A 24,103-nucleotide genomic window follows, 5' to 3' on the forward strand; every position below is an offset into this window, starting at 1 on the left:
CCTCATCTGGAAAATGGGGATGGAGACCGGGAGCCTCGCGGGGGACAACCTGATGACCCTGGATCTCCCCCAGCGCTTAGAACAGCGTTCTGCACATAGTAAGCGCTTAACGAATACCATTATTATTATTATTATATTATTATTATTATTGCAGTGCCTGGCACACAGTTAAGCACTTAAATGCCATTATCATTATTATTATTGTGTCCAACCAACCCGAGGATTTTGGATCTGCCCAGGTGCTCAGCACAGTGCCTGGCACATAGTTAAGTGCTTAACAAATGCCATTATTATTATTAGCACATAGTTACTAATAATAATGTTGGTATTTGTTAAGCGCTTACTATGTGCAGAGCACTGTTCTAAGCGCTGGGGGAGATACAGGGTTAGCAGGCCGTCCCACGTGAGGCTCACCGTTAATCCCCATTTTCCAGATGAGGTAACCGAGGCACCGAGAAGTGAAGTGACTCGCCCACGGTCACCCAGCTGCCAAGTGGCAGAGCCGGGATTCGAACCCATGACCTCTGACTCCCAAGCCCAGGCTCTTTCCACTGAGCCACGCTGCTTCCCAAGTTAAGCTAAGCGCTTAACAAATGCCATTATTTTTATTATTACGGTGTCCCACCTGAGATCCAACCTGTGGATCTTGGATCTGCCCAGGCGCTCAGTACAGTGCCTGGCACATAGTTACGCGCTTAACAAATGCCATTATTATTGTTAGCCCATAGTTAAGCGCTTAACAAATAATAATGTTGGTATTTGTTAAGCGCTTACTATGTGCCGAGCACTGTTCTAAGCGCTGGGGTAGACATAGGGGAATCAGGTTGTCCCACGTGGGGCTCACAATCTTAATCCCCATTTTACAGATGAGGGAACTGAGGCACAGAGAAGTGAAGTGACTTGCCCACAGTCACACAGCCGACAAGTGGCAGAGCTGGGATTCGAACTCATGAGCCCTGACTCCAAAGCCCGTGCTCTTTCCACTGAGCCACGCTGCTTCTCCAAATGCCATTATTATTATGGTGTCCAACCTGAGATCCAACCTATGGATCTTGGATCTGCCCAGGCGCTCAGGACAGTGCCTGGCACGTAGTGAGCGCCTAGCAAAACCCCATTTTAAACCACCGCTCTGGATTGATGGAAACCTGCCAGGCCCACCAAGGGAGAGGGGAAAGGCGCATGCGCAGCCCACCCCTCCCTTCTCACCCCCCCCACCATTGCGAGCGCCATCTCGTTCTCGCGATATTTCCGGGGGGGGAGGGGGGCGGCAAGCGCGCGGTCCGGCGCCCCCGCCCCTCGCTCTCGCGAGACGTCTTCGAAAAAAAGCGCGCGGGGAGATGGGGGGGGGCGGAAATCTCGCGAGACGCGAGGCCGTCGCCCCCTCCCTTTCCCGTCGGAGGCGCATGCGCAGACGAGGCTTCCTGGTCGGGAAGGGCGGGGTTGGGTGCGCGCATGCGCGGAGGTGACGTCACCGGCCCCATGGATCGGTCCTCCCCGCCGCCAGGTAGCGCCCCTCCCCCCCCTCGCGTTGTACCCAGTAATGACGTCACCGCAGCATCTGTTGAGCGCCCTTTCGGTGCCCAGCACTGTGCTGAGCGCTGGGCTGGACAGAAGCACCAGAATGAGGGGATTTGGTAAGCGCCTACGAGGTGCCAAGCCCTGCACTAAGCGCTGGGGGAGCCTATAAGTATCGTAAGGATGCTTTTGTTAGGTGCCAAGCACTGTACTAAGCGCTGGGAGAGCTGTAAGTGTCATAGTGATGGTCTTATTAGGTGCTAGGCGCTGCGCTAGGCGCTGGGGGCGGTTATAAGTAGCGTAATGATGCTTTTATTAGGGGCCAGGCCCTGTACTAAGCGCTGGGGGAGGCTAGAAGTATCGTAGTGGTGGTCTTACTAGGTGCCAAGCACTGTACTAAGCGCCGCGGGAGCTAAAAGTATCATAATGAGGGTCTTATTGGGTGCCAGGCACTGTACTAAGCGTTCGGGGGGCCCATAAGTATCATAATGATGGTCTTATTAGGTGCCAGGCACTGTACTAAGCGTTCAGGGGGGCCCATAAGTATCATAATGATGGTCTTATTAGGTGCCAGGCACTGTACTAAGCGTTCGGGGGGCCCATAAGTATCATAATGATGGTCTTATTAGGTGCCAGGCACTGTACTAAGCGTTCAGGGGGGCCCATAAGTATCATAATGAGGGTCTTATTAAAAAAAAAATGGTGGTACTTGTGAAGCACTTACTATGTGCAAAGCGCTGGTGGATACAAGGAGATCAGGTTGTCCCACGTGGGGCTCACAGTTTTAATCCCCATTTTACAGATGAGGGAACTGAGGCACAGAGAAGTGAAGTGACTTGCCCAAAGTCACACAGCTGGCAAGCGGCAGAGCTGGGATTCGAACCCATGAACTCTGACTCCCAAGCCCGGGCTCTTTCCAGGTGCCAGGCACTGTACTAAGCGTTCGGGGGGGGGCCTATAAGTATCATCGTGACGGTCTTATTAGGTGCTAAGCACTGTACTAAGCGCTGGGGTGGGGCTATAAATAGCGTAACGATGGTCTTACTAGGTGCCAGGCACTGAACTAAGCACTGGGGTGACTATACGTATCGTAATGATGGCACTGAAGCAGCGAGGCTCAGTGCAAAGAGGCCGGGCTTGGGAGTCAGAGGTCGTGGGTTCTAATCCCGCCTCCGCCACCTGTCAGCTGTGTGACTGTGGGCCAGTCACTTCCCTTCTCCGGGCCTCAGTCCCCTCCTCTGTCAAATGGGGATGAAGGCCGGGAGCCCCACGGGGGACCACCCGATGACCCTGTCTCTCCCCCAGCGCTTAGAAGGGTCCTTGGCACAAAGGAATAAATGGGGATTATTATTACGTTGATGTTTGTGAAGCGCTTACTATGTGCCGAGCACTGTTCTAAGCGCTGGGGGAGAGACAGGGTAAACAGGTTGTCCCACGTGAGGCTCACGGTCTTCACCCCCGTTTTCCGGATGAGGGAACTGAGGCCCGGAGAAGCGAAGTGACTCGCCTACAGTCACCCAGCTGACAGGTGGCAGAGCCGGGATTCGAACTCATGACCTCTGGCTCCCCAGCCCGGGCTCTTGCCACTGAGCCACGCTGCTGAAGACCGTGAGCCCCATGTGGGACAGGGACTGGGTCCAACCTCATTTGCTTGTGTCCCTCCCACTGTTTAGAACGGCGCTTGACACGTCGTCCGCGATTACCGTGGGTATTATTTATTGACCCGTCCATTAATAATGATGATGAAGGTATTTGTTAAGCGCTTACTCTGTGCCAAGCACTGTTCTAAGCGCTGGGGGAGATCCGGGGTCACCGGGTTGTCCCCGGTGGGGCTCCCGGCCTTCGCCCCCGTTTGACAGGGGAGGGAACCGAGGCCCAGAGAAGCCAAGCGACTCGCCCCAAGTCCCCCAGCTGATAAGTGGTGGGATTCGAACCCCCGACCGCCGACTCCCCAGCCCGGGCTCTCTGCACTGAGCCGCGCCGCTTCTCCTCATTAATACCCGCCTCGCCTCCTCTAATCATAAGGGTGTTTGTTAGGCGCCAGGGACTGTACTAAGCGCTGCCCGTCACCTCGCCGGGGGCAGCGAACGGGCCCGTCGTAGCGACCTCCCCCAAGCGCTCAGCCCAGCGTCGCGCGCCCCTACGTGCGAGCGAACGGACTCCCGTCGGGCGCCTCGAGCGCTCGCCCTGTGCCGGACGCTGCGCTGGACGCTCATCCCCTTTCCCCCCCCCGCAGGCCGAGAGGGCGAGGAGGATCAGTCGCCCGGACCGGCGGACGACGACCTGGAGAAGCCTCGGTTTCCCGGGCGGGAGACCCCCGCGTCCCGCGCCCCCCTGGTCCTGGCCGACGACGGGGCCCGCGTCCCCTACACCATCAACCGCTATCTGCGGGGCTACCAGAGAGACGGCGCCCGCTTCCTCTACGGACACTATTCCCGCCGCCGGGGCTGCGTGCTGGGCGACGACATGGGCCTGGGGAAGACCGTCCAGGTAATAGTCGCGTCGGTAGGCGCCGAGCACTGTGCTAAGCGCTGGGGGCGGAGACGGGGCCGTCGGGCGGCCCCCGGTCTCCCCGTTGGACAGAGGAGGGGACCGAGGCCCGGAGAGGCGAAGGGACCGGCCCGAGGTCAGAGAAGTGGCGGGGGCCGGGATCGGAACCCATGACCTCTGACTCCCAAGCCCGGGCTCTTTCCACCGAGCCGCGCCGCTTCTCGTGTGCAGAGCACCGTGCCGAGCGTTGAGGGGAGGGCACCCGGAGAAGCAGCCCGGGCCTGGGTTCCGATCTCGGCTCCGCCGCTGGGCTGCCGTCTGGCCTTGGGCAAGTCACTTCACCTCTCTGGGCCTCAGTCGTAGAGCGCGAGTCGGCTGTGGGCGGGGGAGGCGTCTCTTTGTCGTTCTTTCGGACTCTCCCCGGCGCTCAGTCCGGCGCTCGGCGCTCGGGCGGCGCTCCCCAAGTAGGCCCCGGGGCCGCGCGTCTTCCCCGCAGGTGATTTCTTTCCTGGCGGCCGCGCTGGGCAAGACGGGGACCTGGCGGGACGTCGAGGACAACCGCCCCGACTTCCTGAGGAGGAGGAGGAGGGGGGACACGGAGGAGGCCCGAACCCGCCCGGTCAGTGCCCGGCCCGACGAACCCCGACGACCCACCGGAGGGGGAGGAGGAGGGGGGAGGAGGAAAACGGGGGGGGGGGGGGAAGGAGGAGGAAGAGGAGGAGGGAAGGAGGAGGAAAACGGAAGGAGGAGGGAGGAGGAGGAGGAGGGGAGAGGAGGAAGGGGGGAGGAGGAGGAAGAGGACAGGGGGAGGAGGAAGGGGGTAGGAGGAGGAAGAGGACGGAGGAGGAGGAGGAAGGGGGGAGGAGGAGGAGGGGAGAGGAGGGAGGAGGAGGAAGAGGACAGGGGGCGGAAGAGGAATGGAGGAGGAGAAAGAGGATGGGGGAGGAGGGGAGAGGAGGAAGAGGAGGGGAGGAGGAGGGAGGAGGAGGGGAGAGGAGGAAGGGGGGAGGAGGAGGAAGAGGATGGGGGGAGGAGGGGAGAGGAGGAGAAACAGGAGAGGAGGAGGAACGGGAGAGGAGGAGGAGGAGGGAAGGGGGGAGAAAGAGGAGGAGAAGCAGTAGGAAGGGGGGGAGGAGGAGGAAGAGGATGGGGGAGGAGGAAGGAGGAGGAGAGGAAGAAGGGAGGAGGAGGGGGGAGGAGGAGGAAGGGGGAGAAGTGGGAGAGGAGGTGGGGAGGATGAGTAATAATAATAATAATGGGATCCGTCAAGCCCTTACTCCGTGCCGGGCCTTGCGCTAAGCGCTGGGGTGCATCCCAGCTAACGGGGTCGAACCCGGTCCCCGTCCCCCACGGGGCTCCCGGCCCCCACCCCCATTTTCCAGAGGAGGGAACTGAAGCGACCGGCCCCGGGTCACGGAGCCGGCAAGCGGCGGAGCCGGGATTAGAACCCAGAGCCTCCCGTCTCCCAGCCCCGGCCCCTCTCCCCCAGGCGCTCCCCAGCGCTTCGGGACGGTGCTCGGCCCGCAGCGGGCGCTCCGTACGTAGAGAGGCGTCCGGGGCCCGGGCCGGGGAGTCGGGAGGTCCCCTCGTCCGCCGCGCGACCTGGGGCGAGCGACTTCCCTTCAAATGGGGACGGAGAGCGGGAGCCCCAGCGGGGGCCGAGCGCTGGGCGCGGCGCTCTGCGCGAGGTAGGCGCTGAGGAAACGCCCCTCCGCCGCAGGTGTTTCTGATCGTGGCCCCTCTGTCGGTGCTGTACAACTGGAAGGACGAGCTGGACACGTGGGGTTATTTCAAGGTGGCCGTCCTGCACGGCAGCGAGAAGGACACCCAGCTGAGCCGGGTCAAGCGGGGCAAGTGCGAGGTCGCCCTCACCACCTACGACACCCTCCGCCTTTCTCTGGAGGAGCTCAACAGGTAGCCAGTCGGCGGGGGCCCTGCCGGGGACGCCGGGCCCCCAGCTGCCTCCCGCACGCGGGGCGCTCACGGTGTGCGGAGCACTGGACCGAGCGCGCGGGGGGGGGACGGGGACGGTGCTTACTGGGCGCCTCTTTCATCGGCTGTGGTATTTACTGAGCGCCTGTTAGTTTCTAAGAGGGTGGGGGGTCAGCGGGCCGAGGGGGCGAGGAGGAAGAGGAGGCCGGAGGGGGTGAGGAGGATGAAGGGAGTGAGGGGGAGGAGGAAGGTGAGGAAGCTGAGGAGAGGGAGGAGGCAGAGGAGGGGGAGGGTGGTGAAGAGGCTGAGGAGGCTGAGGAAGGGGAAGAGGCCGAAGGAGGTGGGGAGGATGAGGATGGTGAGGGTGAGGTGACCGAGGAGGCCGAAGGAGGTGAGGCTGAGGAGGGGGAGGATGAAGAGGAGGATGAGGAAGGGGAAGAGGCTGAAGAAGATGAGGAGGATGAAGAGGGTGAGGAGGCCGAAGGAGGTGAGGCTGAGGAGGGGGAGGAGGATGAGGAAGGGGAAGAGGCCGAAGGAGGTGAGGAGGATGAGGGTGGTGAAGAGGGTGAGGTGGGCGAGGAGGCCGAAGGAGGTGAGGTTGAGGAGGGTGAGGATGAAGGGGAGGGTGAGGACGCTGAGGAGGATGAGGAAGGGGAAGAGGCCGAAGGAGGTGAGGAGGATGAAGAGGGTGAGGTGGGCGAGGAGGCCGAAGGAGGTGAGGTTGAGGAGAAAGAGAAGGGTGAGGAGGCTGAGGAGGATGAAGAAGGAGAAGAGACTGAAGGAGGTGAGGAGGATGAGGGTGGTGAAGAGGGTGAGGTGACCGAGGAGGCCGAAGGAGGTGAGGCCGAGGAGGGTGCGGATGAAGAGGAGGGTGAGGAGGCTGAAGGGGGTGAGGAGGGTGAAGAGGCCCAAGGGGGTGAGGAGAGTGAGGAGGCTGAGGAGGTGAGGAGGGCGAAGGGAGTGAGGGGGAAGAGGAAGGTGAGGAGGAAGAGGAGAATGAGGACACTGAGGGGGGTGAGGAGAATGAGGGAGGTGAGGAGGCAGAGGAACGGGAGGGCGGTGAAGAGGCCGATGGGGGTGAGGAGGCTGAGGAAGGAGAAGAGGCTGTAGGAGGTGAGGAGGATGAGGATGGTGAAGAGGGTGAGGTGGCCGAGGGAGGTGAGGCTGAGGAGGGTGCGGAGGCCAAAGGGGGTGAGGAGGCAGAGGAAGAGGAGGAAGGGGAAGAGGCTGAGGAGGCTGAAAAAGGGGAAGAGGCCGAACGAGGTGAGGAGGATGAGGTTGGTGAAGAGGGTGAGGGCCGAAGGAGGTGAGGCTGAGGAGGGGAAGGATGAAGGGGAGGGTGAGGAGGCCGAGGAAGGGGAAGAGGCCGAAGGGGGTGAGGAGGATAAAGATGGTGAAGAGGGCGAGGTGACCGAGGAGGCCGAAGGAGGTGAGGCAGAGGAGGCCGAGAAGGGCGAGGAGGAGGAAGGGACCGAGGAGGCAGAGGAAGGTGAGGAGGATGAGGAGGGCGAGGGTGGTGAAGGGCGAGGAGGCCGAGGCGTGGGCCGCCTGCCTCCGCCCTGCCTCGCCTCCCACCCCAGCCTGCAGTGGTCGGCGGTCATCGTGGACGAAGCCCACCGCCTCAAGAACCCCAGGGCCCGGGTAACGGAGGCCACCAAAGCGTTGCGGTGCCCGGTGCGCATTGGCCTCACGGGCACCGCCCTGCAGAACGACATGAAGGAGCTCTGGTGCCTCATGGACTGGTGAGCGGGAGGCCCGGGGGGCCGGGGGGCGACGGCCGGGAGGCCCGGGGGGCCGGGGGAGGAGGAGGTTAAGATGGAGGGGGAGGAGGAGGACGTTGAGGAGGGCGAGGCGGAGGAGATGGCGGGGGGGGAGGAGGAGGAGGAGGATGTGGGCGAGATGGGTGAGGACCATGGGAGGCCGCGGAGGCTGAGATGGGGGAGGAGGTTGACGTGGGCGAGGTGGGTGGGAGGCCGAGGAGGCTGAGATGGGTTGAGGAGGTCGAGATGGGTGAGGAGGATGAAGAGGGTGAGGCCAGTTGGTGAGGAGTCGAGATGGGTGAAGAGGGTGGGGAGAGCGATGAGGCTGAGGAGATTGAAGCGGGCGAGGAGGGTGGGGAGGGTGAGGAGGTTGAAGGGAGGAGAGTGGGGTGATGAAGGTGAGGAGAGTGGGTGAGGAGGGCGAGATGGGGGAGGAAGGTGGGCAGGGGGAGGAGCCGGGGGAGGAGGTGGAGGAGGGTGCGGCGGATGAGGGTGACGTGGGAGGGTGAGGAGGGTGAGATGGGTGACCGGGGTGAGGCGATGGAAGAGGGCGAGGAGGTCGGGGTGGGTGGGCAGCGTGAGGAGGCCGAAGGCGAGACGGGGGAGGAGGGGGAGGAGATCGAAGAGGGTGAGAGGGGCACCCAGGGGGAGGAGGGTGAAGAGGGGGAGGGGGATGATGGGGGTGAGGAGGGCGAGGAGATTGAAGAGGGGGAGGAGGTGAGATGGGGGAGGAGGGTGAGATGGGTGACCGGGGGGAGGAGGGCGAGGAGATTGAAGAGGGCGAGGAGGCTGAGGGGGAGATGGGTGAGGAGGGTGATGTGGGCGAGGAGGGTGGGGAGGGGGAGATGGATGCCCGGGGTGAGGAGGTTGAAGAGGGGGAGGTGGCTGAGGGAGATGATGTAGGTGAGGAGGGTGATGTGGGCGAGGAGGGTGGGGAGCGGGAGATGGATGCCCGGGATGAGGAGGGGGAGGGGGAGATGGGTGAGGAGGGGGAGGAGGAGGAGGATGTGGGCCAGGAGGGTGCGGAGGGTGCGGAGGGGGAGGTGGGGGCCCCGGGGGGAGGACGGGGAGGTGGGGGCCCGGGGGGAGGAGGTCCCAGTTGGGTCGGGGGCCGAGAGGGCCGAGGGGGAGGTGGGCGATGAGGATGGCGAGGAGCGGAGAAGCGGCCTGGCCCAGCGGGTGATGATGATCGTGTTGGTATCCGTTGAGCGCCTACTATGTGCAGAGCACTGTTCTGAGCGCCGGAGGAGAGACGGGGTCATCGGGTCCCGCTCGGGGCTCACGGTCTTCATCCCCATTTTCCAGATGAGGGAACTGAGGCCCGGAGAAGTGAACTTGCCCACGGTCACCCGGCTGACCCGTGGCCGGGCCGGGATTCGAACCCATGACCTCGGACTCCCAAGCCCGGGCTCTTTCCACCGAGCCACGCTGCTTCTCCGGGCCTGGGAATGAGGAGGTCCTGGGTTCTAATCCCCGCTCCGCCACTCGCCTGGCGCGTGACCTCGGACCGGTCGCCGCACCTCTCGGGGCCTCGCTCCCCTCCTCTGTCCAGAGGGGACCGGGAGCCCCGCGGGGGGACCGGGTCCGACCCGACGGGTGCGTATCCACCCCGGCGCTTAGTACAGCGCCTGGCGAGCGTTCCACAAATAGCGCGGTCCGCCTAACAGGAGTGATTCTTCTTCTCCGGGCCTCGGTTTCCTCATCCGTCCAATGGGGATGGAGACCGGGAGCCCCACGGGGACCGGGTCCGCTCGCCCCGGTCCGCCCCGGCGCTCGGTACGGAGCCTGGCGCGTAGTAAGCGCTACAGCGGCGAGGGCCCGGGCTCGGGGGGTCGCGGGTTCGAACCCCGGCCCCGCCCCCCCCCCCCCCCGCCAGCTGGGCCACCGCGGGCGAGCCGCCTCGCTTCTCCGGGCCTCGGTGACCTCGGCTGGAAAACGGGAGCCTCCCGCGGGACCCCCCCCCCCCGACCGCCCCGGCGCCTAGGACGGCGCTCGGCGCAGAGCGGGCGCTCGAACACCGACGCCGTCGTGGTTGACGAGTCCCCACCACGGCGGTGTCAGGGCGGTGCCGGGCCTCCTCGGGAGCGGGGCGAGTTTCCGCAAGCGTTTCTCGGAGCCGGTGGAGCGGGGCCAGCGGCACACGGCCACGCGCAGGGAGCTGGCCACCGGCCGCCGGGCCGTGCGGGCGCTGAGCCGCAAGCTGGCCGGACGCTTCCTCCGCCGAACCAAGGCCCTCGTCGGGGACCAGCTGCCCAGGAAGGAGGACCGGGTGAGAGCCGGGGGTCGTCGCCCCGGGGCCGCCGGGGGACGGGCCGCCGGTCACCCCCGGCTCGTCGCCGTCGGGGGTCGGGGAGGGACTCGCGGGCACCTCGGGGTCGGGAGGGGTCACGGCGGGGCGACCCCCTCGACCTCACCGCCCTGGCCCGGGGGCCGGACCTCCGGTCACCTCGGGGTCGGGAGGGGTCACGGGGGGGCGGCCCCCTCGACCTCGCCGCCGTGGCTCGGTCGGACCTCCGGTCACCTCGGGGTCGTGAGGGGTCACGGGGGGACGACCCCCTCGACCTCACCGCCCTGGCTCAGGGACCAGACGCGTTCCTTCGTCCACTCGTTCGGCCGTATTTATTAAGCGTCTGTCGTGTGGCGAGCGCCGTACCGAGCGCTTGGGAGAGTCCGAGACAACACTTCAAAGATGCATTAATTCGTCCACTCGTTCGGCCGTATTTATTAGGCGTCTGTCGTGTGGCGAGCGCCGTACCGAGCGCTTGGGAGGGTCCGAGACCACGCTAGAGAGACGCGTTCGTTCGGCCACTCGTTCGGCCGTATTTATTAAGCGTCTGTCGTGTGGCGAGCGCCGTACCGAGCGCTTGGGGGAGTCCGAGACCACGCTGGAGAGACGCGTTCGTTCGGCCACTCGTTCGGCCGTATTTACTAAGCGTCTGTCGGGTGGCGAGCGCCGGACCGAGCGTCCGGGACGGGGCCGGCCTTGACGGACGTCGTCCGCGTCCCCCGGCAGGTGGTCTACTGCGCCCTGACGGACTTCCAGAGGGCCGTGTACCAGACGGTGCTGGACTCGGAGGACGTGGCCCTGATCCTGCGGGCCCACGAGCCCTGCCCCTGCCGCCGCGGCCGGAAGCGGAAGGACTGCTGCTACCAGGTAGGGCCCCCGCGCCGGGCCGGGGGGTGACCCCCGCCGGGGCCGGGTTCGAGGCGGCGGCCCTCCGGCGCCCGGGTCGACCCCCCCCCGGTGACCCCCGTCGGTGCTCAGGAGATACGATCGAACGAATCCACGGCCCCTTCCAACGAGGCCGCGCCGCCTCTCTCGGACGAGAGAATGATGATGATGTCGGTATTTGCTAAGCGCTCACTAGGTGCCGAGCACCGTTGTAAGCGCCGGGGAGATACGGGGTCGTCAGGTCGTCCCGCGTGAGGCTCACCGTCTTCATCCCCATTTGACAGAGGAGGGAACTGAGGCACAGCGAGGTGAAGTGACCCGCCCACAGTCACCCGGCTGACGTATTGCTGGTATTTGTTAAGCGCTCACTCTGTGCCGAGCACCGTTCTAAGCGCCGGGGGAGAGACGGGGTCGTCGGGTCGTCCCCCGTGAGGCTCCCGGTCTTCGTCCCCGTTTTGCAGATGAGGTCACTGAGGCCCAGAGAAGCGAAGTGACTCGCCCACAGTCGCCCAGCTGACAGGTGGCTAGAGCCGGGATCAATGATAATAATAATGTCGGTATCTAAGCGCTTTATAGGTGCCGAGCACCGTTCTAAGCGCCGGGGGAGAGACGGGGTCGTCGGGTCGTCCCGTGTGAGGCTCCCGGTCTTCATCCCCATTTTCCAGATGAGGGAACTGAGGCCCAGAGAAGCGAAGTGACTCACGGGCACACGGCTGACAGGTGGCAGAGCTGGGATTCGAACCCTTGACCTCTGACTCCCAAGCCCGGGCTCTTTCCACTGAGCCACGCTGCTTCCCCTTGTCAGCCGTGTGACCGTGGGCGAGTCGCTTCCCTTCTCTGGGCCTCAGTCCCCTCCTCCGTCCAATGGGGATGAAGACCGGGAGCCTCGCGGGGGACGACCCGGTGACCCCGTCTCTCCCCCGGCGCTTAGAACGGTGCTCGGCACACAGTCGGCGCTTAACAGATACCGACATTATTACGGTGATTATTCCCTGGGCCTCAGTTTCCTCCTCCGTCCAATGGGGATGGAGACCGGGAGCCTCGCGGGGGACGACCCCGTGACCCCGTCTCTCCCCCGGCGCTTAGAACGGTGCTCGGCCCGTAGCGAGCGCTTCTCCGAGACCGGCGTCGTGAAGGGAGATGACTCTCCCGAGGTCACCCAGGTGGCGGAGGCGGGCCGCCCCGCTCGATCTCAGAGCCGGGCCCCGCCGCCTCTCGATCTCGCGCCCCTCGCCCTCCCCAGGCCAACGGGCACGGCGACACGGTGAAGACCCTGTACTTCAGCTACCTGGCGATCCTGCGGAAGGCCGCCAACCACGCGGCCCTGCTCCGCCCCGGCGCCACGGCCGCCGAGCGGCAGGAGGCTCACGTGTGGCGGGTCTGCGACCGGGTGGTCGCCGCCTTCCCCGCCTTCGGGCAGCGCGGCGGCCGGGCCGCCTTCCAGACCCTCTCCGACCCCGAGTACAGCGGGAAGATGAAGGTGAGGGCGCCGGCCGCCGCCCCCGCTCGACTCTTTCGCGCCCCTGACCCGCTCCCGTCCCTCTCGGAGGAGGGTGGGCGCCTCCCGTCCCTCCCCCGCCCCTCTCGGACGCTTCCCGTCCCACCCGGATCCCTCTCGGGGGCAGGCGGGCGCTCTCTGTCCCTCTTCTGCCCCTCTCGGGGGCAGGTGGGCACCTCCCGTCCCTCCCCCGCCCCTCTCGGACGCTTCCCGTCCCACCCGGATCCCTCTCGGGGGCAGGCGGGCGCTCTCTGTCCCTCTTCTGCCCCTCTCGGAGACGGGTGGGCGCCTCCCGTCCCTCCCCCGCCCCTCTCGGACGCTTCCCGGCCCATTCGGATCCCTCTCGGGGGCAGGCGGGCGCTCTCTGTCCCTCTTCTGCCCCTCTCGGGGGCAGGTGGGCACCTCCCGTCCCTCCCCCGCCCCTCTCGGACGCTTCCCGTCCCACCCGGATCCCTCTCGGGGGCAGGCGGGCGCTCTCTGTCCCTCTTCTGCCCCTCTCGGAGACGGGTGGGCGCCTCCCGTCCCTCCCCCGCCCCTCTCGGACGCTTCCCGTCCCACCCGGATCCCTCTCGGGGGTAGGCGGGCGCTCTCTGTCCCTCTTCTGCCCCTCTCGGGGGCAGGTGGGCACCTCCCGTCCCTCCCCCGCCCCTCTCGGACGCTTCCCGTCCCACCCGGATCCCTCTCGGGGGCAGGCGGGCGCTCTCTGTCCCTCTTCTGCCCCTCTCGGAGACGGGTGGGCGCCTCCCGTCCCTCCCCCGCCCCTCTCGGACGCTTCCCGGCCCACTCGGATCCCTCTCGGGGGCAGGCGGGCGCTCTCTGTCCCTCTTCTGCCCCTCTCGGAGGTAGGTGGGCACCTCCCGTCCCTCCTCCGCCCCTCTCGGACGCTTCCCGTCCCATTTCGATCCCTCTCGGGGGCAGGTGGACGCTCTCTGTCCGTCTTCTTCCCCTCTCGGAGGTAGGTGGGCACCTCCCGTCCCTCTCCCGCCCCTCTCGGACGCTTCCTGTCCCACCTTGGCCCCTCTCGGGGGCCGGTGGGCACTTCCCGTCCTTCTTCCGCCCCTCTCGGAGACAGGTGGGCCCCTCCCGTCCCTCTTCCGCCCCTCTCGGACATTTCCTGTCCCACTTGGATCCCTCTCGGGGGCAGGTGGGCACTCTCTATCCCTCTCTGCCCCTCTCGGAGACAGGTGGGGACCTCCCGTCCCTCTTCTGCCCCTCTCGGACACTTTCTGTCCCACTTTGGCCCCTCTCGGGGGCAGGTGGGCACCTCCCGTCCCTCTTCTGCCCCTCTCGAACAGTTCCTGTCCCACTTCGGCCCCTCTCGGGGGCAGGCGGGCGCTTCCCGTCCCTCTTCCGCCCCTCTGGGAGTCAGGCGGGCCCTTCCCGTCCCACTCGGGCCCGGACTTCCCTTCCTCCCCCCGGCCCTCCGGGACGCCCCTCGCCCCCCAGCCCCGCGCCCCCCGCACCCGGGCCGAGAGGCGGGAGGCGGGGGCGGCCAGGACACCCACCCTCCGCCCCTCTCCAGGTCCTCCAGCGGCTCCTCCGGCACTCCAGGAAGAACGGCGACAAAGTCCTCATCTTCTCCTTCTCCACCAAGGTGAGATCCCCCCCCCCCCGCTCCGCCCCGCGCCTCTACTTACCCTCCTCCCCGACCCCGGGGTGGCGGGGGGGTCTCGTCTCGGCCATTTTTTCGGATGATGATTAATAACTGTGGCACCGGGGAGGCGCTTACTACGTAGCAGGCGCTGTCCTGAGTGCTAGGGGAGATGCGAGGATCCCACCGTCCTCACGATGGCATCCCTTAAGCGCTTATCGTGTGCCAGGCCCTGTTCTAAACGCCGGCATCAGGCCGGACCCGGTCCCCGTCCCCCGGGGCGGGGGGGGCTCCCGGTCCCCGTCCCCGACTGACAGATGAGGAAGCTGAGGGCCCGGAGGAGGGAAGCGACTCGCCCGGGGTCACGCGGCGGACAGAGGGCGGAGCCGGGATTCGAACCCACGACCTTTGACTCCCGGGCCTGGGCTCTGTCCGTCGGGCTCCGCTCCTTCCCTAGATTACCCTGTGCCGGGCACCGTACCGAGCGCCCGTCTGCCGTGGGACCCCGGGGAGGTCGCCGAACCTCTCTGGGCCTCGGTTCCCGCATCCGTCAAACGGGGATTAAGACGGGGAGCCCCGCGGGGGACGACGACCTTACGTCTCCCCCGGCGTTCGGTACAGTGCCCGGAACACGCTGAGCTCTTAAACAGAGAAGAAGGAATCCCTGGTCCCCTTCCCCATGGAACGGTGGACCGCGTTGGACCCGAAGCTCTCCTATTCAAGCGCTCGGGACAGTGCTCTGCACGCAGTAAGCGCTCAATAAGTACTACTGAACGAATATCCCCCCCCAGCGCTTAGTGCGATGCCCGGCACGTAGTGAGCGCTTACACGGTAAGCGCTCGATAAAGGCGATCGAAGGAAAGAAGGGGCAGATGCCACGGAGAAAAGAAAATCCCCCGATCAGCCGGCTTCTGCCCCAGCGCTCACGACGGCGCCCGGCCCACGGTGAGCGCCCAGCGGGCGCCGTCGACGGTGACGGATACCGCCGGGGGAGATGCCCCTGGGCCCCCCCCCGCCGCGCCGCCGGCCCGACGAGCGTTGGGCACGGCGCCCGCCGCCTCCTGAGCGCTCCGCGAGCGAATACCGACGGATGAAACCCGACCCGGCTCGGGCCCGCCCTCCGGGCGCCCCGGGGGCCGGGCGGGGCGGGCGGTCGACGCTCCTCCCGGCCCTCCCTCCCCGGCCAGGTGCTGGACGTCCTGGAGCACTACTGTCTGAGCGCCGGGCTGGAATTCCGCCGCCTGGACGGGCGCACCAGGTCCGAGGAGCGGCTCGAGGTGGTCAAGGACTTCAACGGCTCCCGCCACGTCGGCGTCTGCCTCGTCTCCACCACGTGAGGGGGGCCGGGGTTCGGGGCCGGGGGCGACTCTCCCGGGTCCTCCCCCGTCCCGCCCCGGCCGCCGCCGACCGGTCCGTCCCGCCCCTCCAGCGCCGGCGGTCTGGGCCTCAACTTCGTGGGCGCCAACGTCGTCGTGCTGTTCGACCCCACCTGGAACCCGGCCAGTGACCTCCAGGCCATCGACAGGTACCGCCCCCCGCCCCCCGCCGGCCCCTCCGCCCCCACCGCTTCCGACCGGTTCCGACCGGACCCTCCCCTCCCACCATCCCGGACCGGGCCCGACCGGCCCCTCCTCTCCCGCCGGTTCCGACCGGACCCTCGTTTCCCACCATCCCAGACGGGGGACCGCCCGATGACGCCGTCTCTCCCCCCAGCGCTTAGAACGGCGCTCGGCACCTAGGAAGCGCTTCGCGAAGGCCGACGTTGTCATCGTTATTAACGATCTGTCCGGCGGGCCCGGGGCAGGGTCTACCGGATCGGCCAGCGCCGGGACGTGAGGGTCTTCCGGCTGATCTCGCTGGGGACGGTGGAGGAGATCATCTATCTGCGCCAGGTGTACAAACAGGTACGCGCCGGCCCCGCCCCGGCCCCGTCCGTCCATTCCGTCGGATTTCTCGAGCGCCGACCAGGCGCGGGGCACCGGGCCGAGCGCCGGGAACGGACGCTCGGGCGACGGACGGGAGCCCGCGCCGTCGGGTGGCGGGTGGGGGGAGGGGGACGCGCGGGACGGCTTCATCGCGGTGACTGGGATCGAGGGGACGGACGCCTCATCGACCGAAACGGACGGGGGGGATAAATGACGGGTCCAGCAACTGCACTGCGCGGCGGTGGGCAGCGAGAACGCCAAGCGCTACTTCGAGGCGGTGCGGGGTTCGAGGGCCCACCGCGGGGAGCTCTTCGGGGTCCGCAACCTCTTCACGCTCCGGCCCCACGGATCCTGCCTCACCCGAGACATCCTCCAGGTAGGCCCGGTCGGCGGCCCCGGCCCTCCTCCCCCCCCCCCCCCGCCCCCGGGCCCGCCCCGGTGCTCGGCGCGGGGCTCGCGCCCGGGAGGTTGTCTGCTAGTGGAGGGCGGGGGGCGTTGGCTACAGCCTCCCCCGGCCTCTCCCCGGGGCTCAGCACGGTGCCGCGCACGTGGTAGATCGTCAGCCCCTCGAGGTCGGGCGTAGTCCGGTGGAGTTAGGAGAGGCGATCCCCACCTTCGAGGAGCTGACGGACTCCCCCGTGCAGAGCCCCGTGCTGGGCGCCGGCGAGAGGACGCTAGAGTCAGCAGAGGCGATCCCCGCCCTCCGGGAGCTGACAGTCTCCCGTGTGCAGGGCACCGTGCCGAGCGCCGGGGAGAGGCCGGCGCGTAGTTGCCGGCCCCCAGCTCCGCGTGGGGGACGTGGCGGCCCCGCCCGCCCGCCGGCCGTCTGCCCGCTCGCGGGGCCGCACTGCCGAGCTCGCCTGCTCCGGCTCGGGGCCCGTCTGCCCTCCCTCCCTCCCTTCTCTCTCTTTCTTTCCCTTCCTTCCCTTCCTACCCTCCCTTTTTCCCCTGCCTTTCCTCCCTTCTCTCCCTTCCTTCCCTCTCTTTTTCCTTCCTTCCTTCCCTCCCTCCCTTCTCTCTCTTCTTTCTCTTTCTCTCCCTTCCTTCTCTTCCTTCCGTTCCTATCCTTCCTTTTTTCCCCTTCATTGCCTCCCCTCTTTCCCTTCCCTCCCTTCTCTCCTTTCTTGCTCTTCCTTTCCTTTCCTTCCCTCCCTTTTTTCCTGTCTCCCCCCTTTCCTTCCTTTCCTTCTTTCTCTTTCTTCCCTTCCTATCCCCCTTTCCCCCTTCCTTTCCTCCTTTCTTTCCCTTCCTTCCCTCCCTTTTTTCCTTCCTCCCTTCCTTCCCTCCCTTTTTTCCTTCCTTCCTTCCCTCCCTTTTGTCCTTCCTTTTCTTTCCTTCCTTCCTTCCCTTCTTTCCTTTCTTCCTTCCCTTCCTATCCCTTTTCCCCTTCCTTCCCTCCCTACTTTCCTTTCCTTCCCTCCCTTTTTTCCTTCCTTCCTTCCTTTCTTCCCTTTCTTCCTTCCCTTCCCTTCCTATCCTTCCTTTTTCCCCTTCATTGCTTCTCTTCTTTCCCTTCCTTCTCTCCTTTCTCGCTCTTCCTTTCCTTCACCTCCCTCCCTTTTTTCCTGTCTTCTCTCCTTTCCTTCCTTCCATCTCTTCTTTCTCTTCCTGTCCTTCCTTCTCTTCCTTCCTATCCTCCCTTTTTCTCTTCCTTTCCTCCCTTCTTTCCCTCCCTTTCCCCCTTCCCTTTTCCCTTTCTCCCCCTTTCTCCTTCCTTCCTTCCTTCCTTCCCTCCCTCCCTCCCTTTTTTCCTTTCTTTCTTCCTCCCTCCCTCCCCTCCCCACTTTCCCCTCCTCCCTTTAATTCCCTGCCTCTCCTCCCCCGTCCCCTCCCTCCATCCCGGGCCACCCCGGCGGGCGCCGTAGCGAGAAGGCCGGGTCGAAGCCGGGATCCTGACGTCCGGCACCTGGTTGACGGAGGAGGCGCCGACCCGCCGCGTGGAGCTGGTGAGGGTCCCCCGGCTCCCGCCCCCCGGCTCCCGCCCCCCGCCTGATTCCTCACCCGCCGCCACGTGTCTGCCTCGTGACCTCGGCCAAGCCACGTCACTCCTCCGGGCCTCGGTTCCCTCCTCTGGAGACGGCGGGCCCCGTGCGGGCCGGGGGGGGTCCTTAGCGCGGCCCCCGGCACGGCGGCGAGCGCTTAACGGATCCCGACACGCTACCGAGACCGAGGAGCGACGACGAGGCGGAGGCCGTCCCGGTCGGTCGGTCGGCGGCGTCGACCGAGCGCCTCCCGTGCGCCCGGGACCGTTCCGAGCGCCCGGGAGGGTCCCGCGGAAGAACGAGCGGACGTGTCCTGCCCCCCGGGAGCCGGCCGTCGGGACGGGGGATGTGGACGGGAGGGGCGCGGGGCGGGGGGATGAAGGGAGGGAGCGAGGCGGGGGCGACGCAGAAGGGAGCGGGAGGAGAGGAGGGGGAGGTCAGGGAGGCCTGTCTGGAGGAGGAGGAGAGGGAGGGTCTCGGGGGGATGAGAGGAGGCGGGAGACGAGACGGAGGCCCGGGGAGGAGGCGGGCGGGAGAGGCCTCAGTCGGGGAAGCCTTCCCGCAGGAGGAGGAGGGGGCGGCCCTTCAGTCAGGCTGTGGAAGAGGAGGAGAGGGACGGTCGGGGGGATGAGAGGAGGCGGGGGGCCGTTGGAGGCCGGACGGAGGCCGGGTGGGGGGCGGAAGCGAGACGGACGGGACGGAGGCCCGGGGAGGAGGTTGACGTTAGAAGGCTCAGTCGGGGAAGGCTGCCCGGAGGAGGAGGAGAGGGAGGGTCGGGGGGACGGGAGGAGGCGGGAGGCCACGGGAGGACCCGGAACCCCGGATCTCCCCCTGCGGCCCCCCCCCGGCCGCGCTTCCGGTCAGTTCTGACGGGGTCCCGTGTCCAGCCCGCGGAGGACGAGGAGGAGGAGGAGGAGGACGAGGAGCACGAGGAGCACGAGGAGCACGGCTCGACCGGCCCCCCGCCCGCCGAGGCCCGGGCCGCGGCGGGCCCGGCCCCCCGAGGCGGGAGGGAGGACGAGGCCGGCGGGGGCGGGGGGCGCGCCGCCGCAGGAGGAGGAGGAGGCCGGGGGCGGGGACCCCAGACCCGTCCACGCCGCCCCCCGGGACCCCGCCGCCGGGAAGACGGAGACGCGCTCCGCCCGGCCCCGCCCCGGGAAACATCCCTGGACCGCCTGCTCGGTGAGCTCGCCCCGATCCTCGCACCCGCGACCCACCGCGCCCCCCGATCCCCCGGCTCCGTCCCCCCCTCCCCCCGCCCGTCCGCCGGGTCACCCCTCGGGGCCTCGGTCGCCTCCTCCGGCGGGTCGGGGACCGGGTCCGACCCGATCGGCTTGCGTCGGCCGCGGCGTAAGCGCCCGGTGACGACGGCGGTATCCGTTGGGCGCCCGCCCCGTGCCGGGCACCGCGCTGAGCGCCGGGGGACAGACGGGGTCGCGGGGCCGTCCCCCCGCGGGGCTCCCGGTCTCCGTCCCCGTCGGACGGAGGAGGGACCGGGGGCCCGGAGCGGGGGGGCGGCTTCCCCGAGGTCACCCGCCCGGCCCGGGGGCGGAGGCGGGATCAGAACCCGCGACTCCCCAGCCGCGCCGTCTCGGGGGAGCGCCCGGCGGACGCCGAGCGAGGGTCACGGGGACGGTCGTCGGTGATCGGCGGCGTCCCCTCCCCCGCAGAGGACATGCCGGAGGTGGCCTTCGTCCACTCCAACCAGAAGGTGGTCGGGTCGAGCCGGGCGGAGGACCGCATGAGCCGCCGGGCCGTGAGAGACGTCTTCGAGCTCCGCCAGTTCTCCCAGCTCCCCGCCAACCTGGCCGTGCGCCGCCCCGAGGTATCCGACCCCCCGCTGCCTATCGGACGCCCGGGCCGCCCCGAGGGACCGGGGGCCGAGCGGCGCCCTCTCCTCCTTTCGGCCTTTCGCAGAGGCCGGCGGAAGGCCCCGAGCCGGACCCCCCGCGGAACGGGCCGCGGAGGCCGCCGTCCCCTGCCCCGGGCCCCGTCCACCCCGTCGCCTGGACGCGGAAGGAGGCGCGCCGGGCGGGCCCCGTCACCGTCCTCATCGGGGAGACCCCCCCCGCCATCCGCAGGTGACCGGGCAGGCCGAGCGCGCGGCGGGGGGGGGGGGGCGGGACGCTCAGCGCGGCGTCCGGTCGGGCCTCCGTGGGTCGGGCCGGTCGGACTTTCCCCGCACAGCGCCCGGGCCGGTCCGTCCCGCGCCGGTGGCGTTCGCCGGGCGCTCACTGGGCGCGGGGCGCCGCCCGGTCCGACGACGGACGCCCTCCCCGTCCGCGACGAGCTGACGGTGTTTACTGAGCGCTCACCGGGCGCGGAGCGCCGGACGGGGCGCCGGGGGAGAGTCCGGTACAGCAGTAGACGGGCTCCCCGGCCGCGACGAGACGGAAGCGTTTATTGAGCGCTCACCGGGCGCGGAGCGCCGGACCGAGCGCCGGGGAGAGCCCGATCCGACGACAGGCAGACCCGGTCCCCGTCCGCAGCGAGCTGACGGTATTTTGGGGGGCGCTTACGGGGTGCGGGGCGCCGGACCGAGCGCCGGGGAGAGCCCGATCCGACGACGGACACCGTCCCCCTCCCCGGTGAGCTGACGGTATTTATTGAGCACTTACTGTTGTGCAGAGCGCCGTCCCGAGCGCTCGGGAGAGGACACTACGATAACGGACAGACACGATCCCCGCCCGCCACGAGCCGACGGTATTTACTGAGCGCTCGCCGTGCGCGGAGCACCGTCCCGAGCGCTCGGGAGAGGACGCCACGTTAAAAAAACGGACCGGTGCCGCCGTCCCGCGGCATCTAGCGAGCGCCGGCCGCGCGCGGAGCGCCGGCGTGAGCGCTCGGCGGGGGACGCCACGATCCCGAGCCGCCCGGTTCCCCGTCGGCCGGCCCGGCCGGCGCTGACCCCGGCCTCCCCCGTGTCCTCCCCCCCGGCAGGCGGCACCTGGAGGAGATGACGGCCCACCTGGGGCTGCGGGGCGTCCGCCGGCTGGCCGAGCGGGTGGTCGCGGCCACGTCCCGGGAGCGGCGGGCGCTGCTGGCCGACTTCTACGCGGCCCGCTGCCCCGCCGCCGCCCGCTTCCTCCCGCGCCCCGGGCCCGAACCCGCCCGCGCCCCGGGCCGCCCGCCCCGGCCGGCCGCCCCGGGCCCCCCGGCCGCCCCGGACCCCCCGGCCGCCCCGGACCCCCCGGCCGCCCCGGACCCCCCGGACGCCGCGACGGGAGCGGAGGACTCGTCCGCCGCCGCCGCCCTGGCCGGCCTGCTGGGCGACGCCTCCGTCCTCGACGTCTTCTTCGGCGTCCGCCCGCCGCCGCCCCCCGCGGGGCCCGGGCCCGCCGCCTCCGGGAGGGCCTCCCCGCTCTGGCGGGAGAACGAGGACTTCCTGTGGAGGTAGGGATCCGCCGGGAGAGAGTCCGAACCCCCCCTCCCCGCCCCCCCCCGGCCGGCCCGGCGGGGAGCGGCCCGCGCCGAGAATAAAGCGAAAACGAAAAGGAACGCGCGGCGGTCTTTGTCCGGCGCTCGCCCCGTCGCGGGGCGCTCGGGTCGGCCCGCGTGGGGCCCGCGCTTTCCGGCCCCGTTCTCCAGATGGAGCGACCGGGGCCCGGCGGAGCCGGGATTCGAACCCACCGCCCCGGGCCGTCCGACCCCGCGGCGCGCCGCGTTCATCGGGCGCTCGCCCCGCGCGGGGCGTCGGTTCGATCGTACTCGTGAGGGGGACGGCGACGGCAAGGGGCAGGAGGAGGGTCTCGCCGTCTCCGTCCCCAGCGGGGCTCAGCGGCAAGAGGCCCGGCTAGGGAGTCGGAGGTCATGGGTTCGAATGCCGGCTCCGCCACTCAGCCGGGTGACCGTGGGCGAGTCACTTCGCTTCTCGGGGCCTCGGCGACCTCATCTGGAAAATGGGGACGAAGCCCGGGAGCCTCACGGTCTCTCCGTCTCTCCCCCAGCGCTTAGGACGGCGCTCGGCACCCTAGCGAGCGCTTGATGCACGCCGACGTTATCGTCATTATCATCCCCCATTTGACGGAGGGGGGAACTGAGGCCCAGAGAAGTGAAGCGACTCGCCCGAGGTCACGGAGCAGACGGGGGGGGGGGCCGGAGCCGGGATTAGAACCCGCGACCTCGGACTCCCCGGCGCTCAGCACGGGGCTCTGCACGCTGTAGACAGAGAGAGACGCACGGGGGGGGATGGGCGAGAGACACGCAGAGACAGAGGGAGACGGGAACCCAGAGAGACAGAGCAAGGGGGCCGGGGGAGAGACACACAGAGACACGGAGAGAGAAGAATCCTCCTAATTGTGATATCTGAGTGCCGGAAGAAGAGCGGAGGCGCAATCGGGGGGAGACGGAGAGAGGGAAGAGGGGAGTCAGAGACAGAAGGGAGACACGGAGGGGAGATGCAGAGACAGGAGGGAGAGACGCAGGGGGATGCAGAGACAGAAGGGAGACACGGAGAGACGGAGGGGAGATGCAGAGACAGAAGGGAGAGACGCAGGGGGATACAGAGACAGAAGGGAGACACGGAGAGACGGAGGGGAGATGCAGAGACAGAAGGGAGAGACAGAGGGGGATACAGAGACAGAAGGGAGACACGGAGAGACGGAGGGGAGATGCAGAGACAGAAGGGAGAGACGGAGAGAAAGGCGGGGACCCAGAAAGAGGAGTCAGAGACAGAAGGGGGGGAGATGGAGAAGGGATACGGAGACAAGGGAGAGACGGAGAGGAGGGGGGAGACAGAGAGAGACAGAGAGAGAAAGGGGGAGACGGAGAGAGAGAAGGGGACGGAGAGACAGAGACAGAAAAGGAAGACAGAGAAAGGGGGATACAGAGGCAAGGGACAGAGAGAGAAGGGGCGACAGAGACAAGGGAGAGACGGAGAGGAGGATAAGGAGACAGAAGGGAGAGACAGAGACAGAAAAGGGAGACAGAGTGTGTGGTGGAGGAGGAGGAGGAGGAGGAGGCGGCCTGGGCCCGGGCGGGCGTGTGCGCGGTCTGAGGTCGTCTGTCATTTCCCGCGACCCGAGCGCACCCCGAACCCGCCTCCCGGCCGGCGGGCCGGGGGACGCCCCCGCCCCGCGGGTGTCCCGCCGCCGGCTTTCTCTTTCCCTGATTTTAAACACGATCCTCCCCCCGCCCGCCTCGCACCCGGCGCCCGGGGATCGTCGGGGCGGAGGAGGGAGAGGCGGCGCCCGGGGTCCCGCCCCAGCGTCCCGGCGCCCAGCGGGCGCCTCGCGGGCGACGATCGCGACGATCGCGATGGGCGTCGCGCGGGTCGCCGGGGCCGTGCTCCCGACCGGGCGGGTCGCCGGGGCCCGACGCGGGGACGCGGGTGCGAACGTCTCACGCCTGCGTGCGCAGCCCTCCGTCTGTGTGTTTCTGTCTGCGCCTGCAGGCCGGGGGGGGGGGGGGGCGCGTCTTTCCCTTCGCAGGTGTAGGCGCGTCGGCGCGTGTGAGTGTTTTATGTTCGCGTGGGTGGGCCTTTGTGTGTGCGTGTGGTTCCGTTGGCACGCGTGGGCCTGCGTGCACGTGTGCGCGCGTTTCTGTTTGCCCGCGTAGGCCCGTGCGCGCCTGCCTTCGTGTTTGCCTGCGAGGGCCTCTCCGTGCGTGGTTCCGTTGGCCCGCGTGGGCCTCGGGGCCTGCGTTTGTGTTGGCCTGCGCGTGTGTCTGCGTGCGTGGGCTTCCCTGTGTGTGGTTCCGTCGGGCCGCGTGGGCCTCCGTGCCTGTCTCCGTGTTGGCGTGCGGAGGCCCGGGTGTGCGTGTCTTTGCGTTTGGCCGCGCGGGGCTCCGTGTGCGCGCGCCCGGCCTTCTGCCCGCCAGCGCCGAGGAAGGAAGGGTCCCCAGCCCGGCCGGGGGGGGGCCTGGACTCCGGCCAGACCGGCCTCCGCTGAGGGGGCGGGCGGCCTCCCCCTCCTCCTCCCTCCTTTTCCATCCTGATCTTCGCTCCTCCTCTTCTTCCTCCCTCCCTCCTCCCTTTCCTCCCGCCCTTCGAATTCTAACGGCTTTTCTTCTTCTTTCTTCCTTCTCCCTTCTCCTTTATTCTTTCTTTTGCCTTCTTTATCCTCCCCCCTTCTCCCTTTCCCTTCTTCTCTTCCACTTTCTCCTCCTCCTCCTCCTCCTCCCTCCTTTTCCATCTCGATCTTCGCTCCGCTTCTTCCTCCCTCCTTTCTCCCGCCTCCCTCTCCCTCCTCCCTTTTCTCCCTCCCTCCGGATTCTAGCGGCTTTTCTTCTCCTCCTCCGC

At 67.7% G+C, this 24,103-nt stretch overlaps 1 protein-coding gene across 1 annotated transcript; it reads left to right on the forward strand.

The window, feature by feature from the left end:
- The first annotated feature begins 1,512 nt into the window (after positions 1-1,512).
- On the forward strand, positions 1,513-23,421 carry ERCC6L2 (ERCC excision repair 6 like 2). Its single transcript, XM_039910759.1, has 21 exons — positions 1,513-1,634; positions 3,752-4,005; positions 4,502-4,624; positions 5,726-5,919; positions 7,518-7,679; positions 9,759-9,966; positions 10,711-10,851; positions 12,113-12,349; positions 13,890-13,961; positions 15,146-15,291; positions 15,388-15,483; positions 15,763-15,862; positions 16,107-16,259; positions 17,749-17,829; positions 18,753-18,848; positions 18,939-19,047; positions 19,536-19,690; positions 19,783-19,946; positions 20,806-20,990; positions 21,093-21,258; positions 23,295-23,421. The coding sequence occupies exons 1-21, from the start codon at positions 1,541-1,543 to the stop codon at positions 23,419-23,421; spliced, it is 3,063 nt and encodes a 1,020-aa protein (XP_039766693.1). The 5' UTR covers positions 1,513-1,540.
- Positions 23,422-24,103: the final 682 nt, after the last annotated feature.

This window comes from Ornithorhynchus anatinus, chromosome X5, assembly GCF_004115215.2.
Source record: "Ornithorhynchus anatinus isolate Pmale09 chromosome X5, mOrnAna1.pri.v4, whole genome shotgun sequence".
In the NCBI taxonomy this organism is placed as follows: Eukaryota; Metazoa; Chordata; class Mammalia; order Monotremata; family Ornithorhynchidae; genus Ornithorhynchus; species Ornithorhynchus anatinus.

Coding starts and splice junctions, on each gene's coding strand:
- ERCC6L2 (XM_039910759.1), top strand. CDS start 1,541: ATGACGTCACCGCAGCATCTGTTGAGCGCCCTTTCGGTGCCCAGCACT. Junction 16,260..17,748: donor TCACCCGAGACATCCTCCAG/GTAGGCCCGGTC, acceptor CGGGCGCCGTAG/CGAGAAGGCCGGGTCGAAGC. Junction 19,947..20,805: donor ACCCCCCCCGCCATCCGCAG/GTGACCGGGCAG, acceptor CCCCCCCGGCAG/GCGGCACCTGGAGGAGATGA.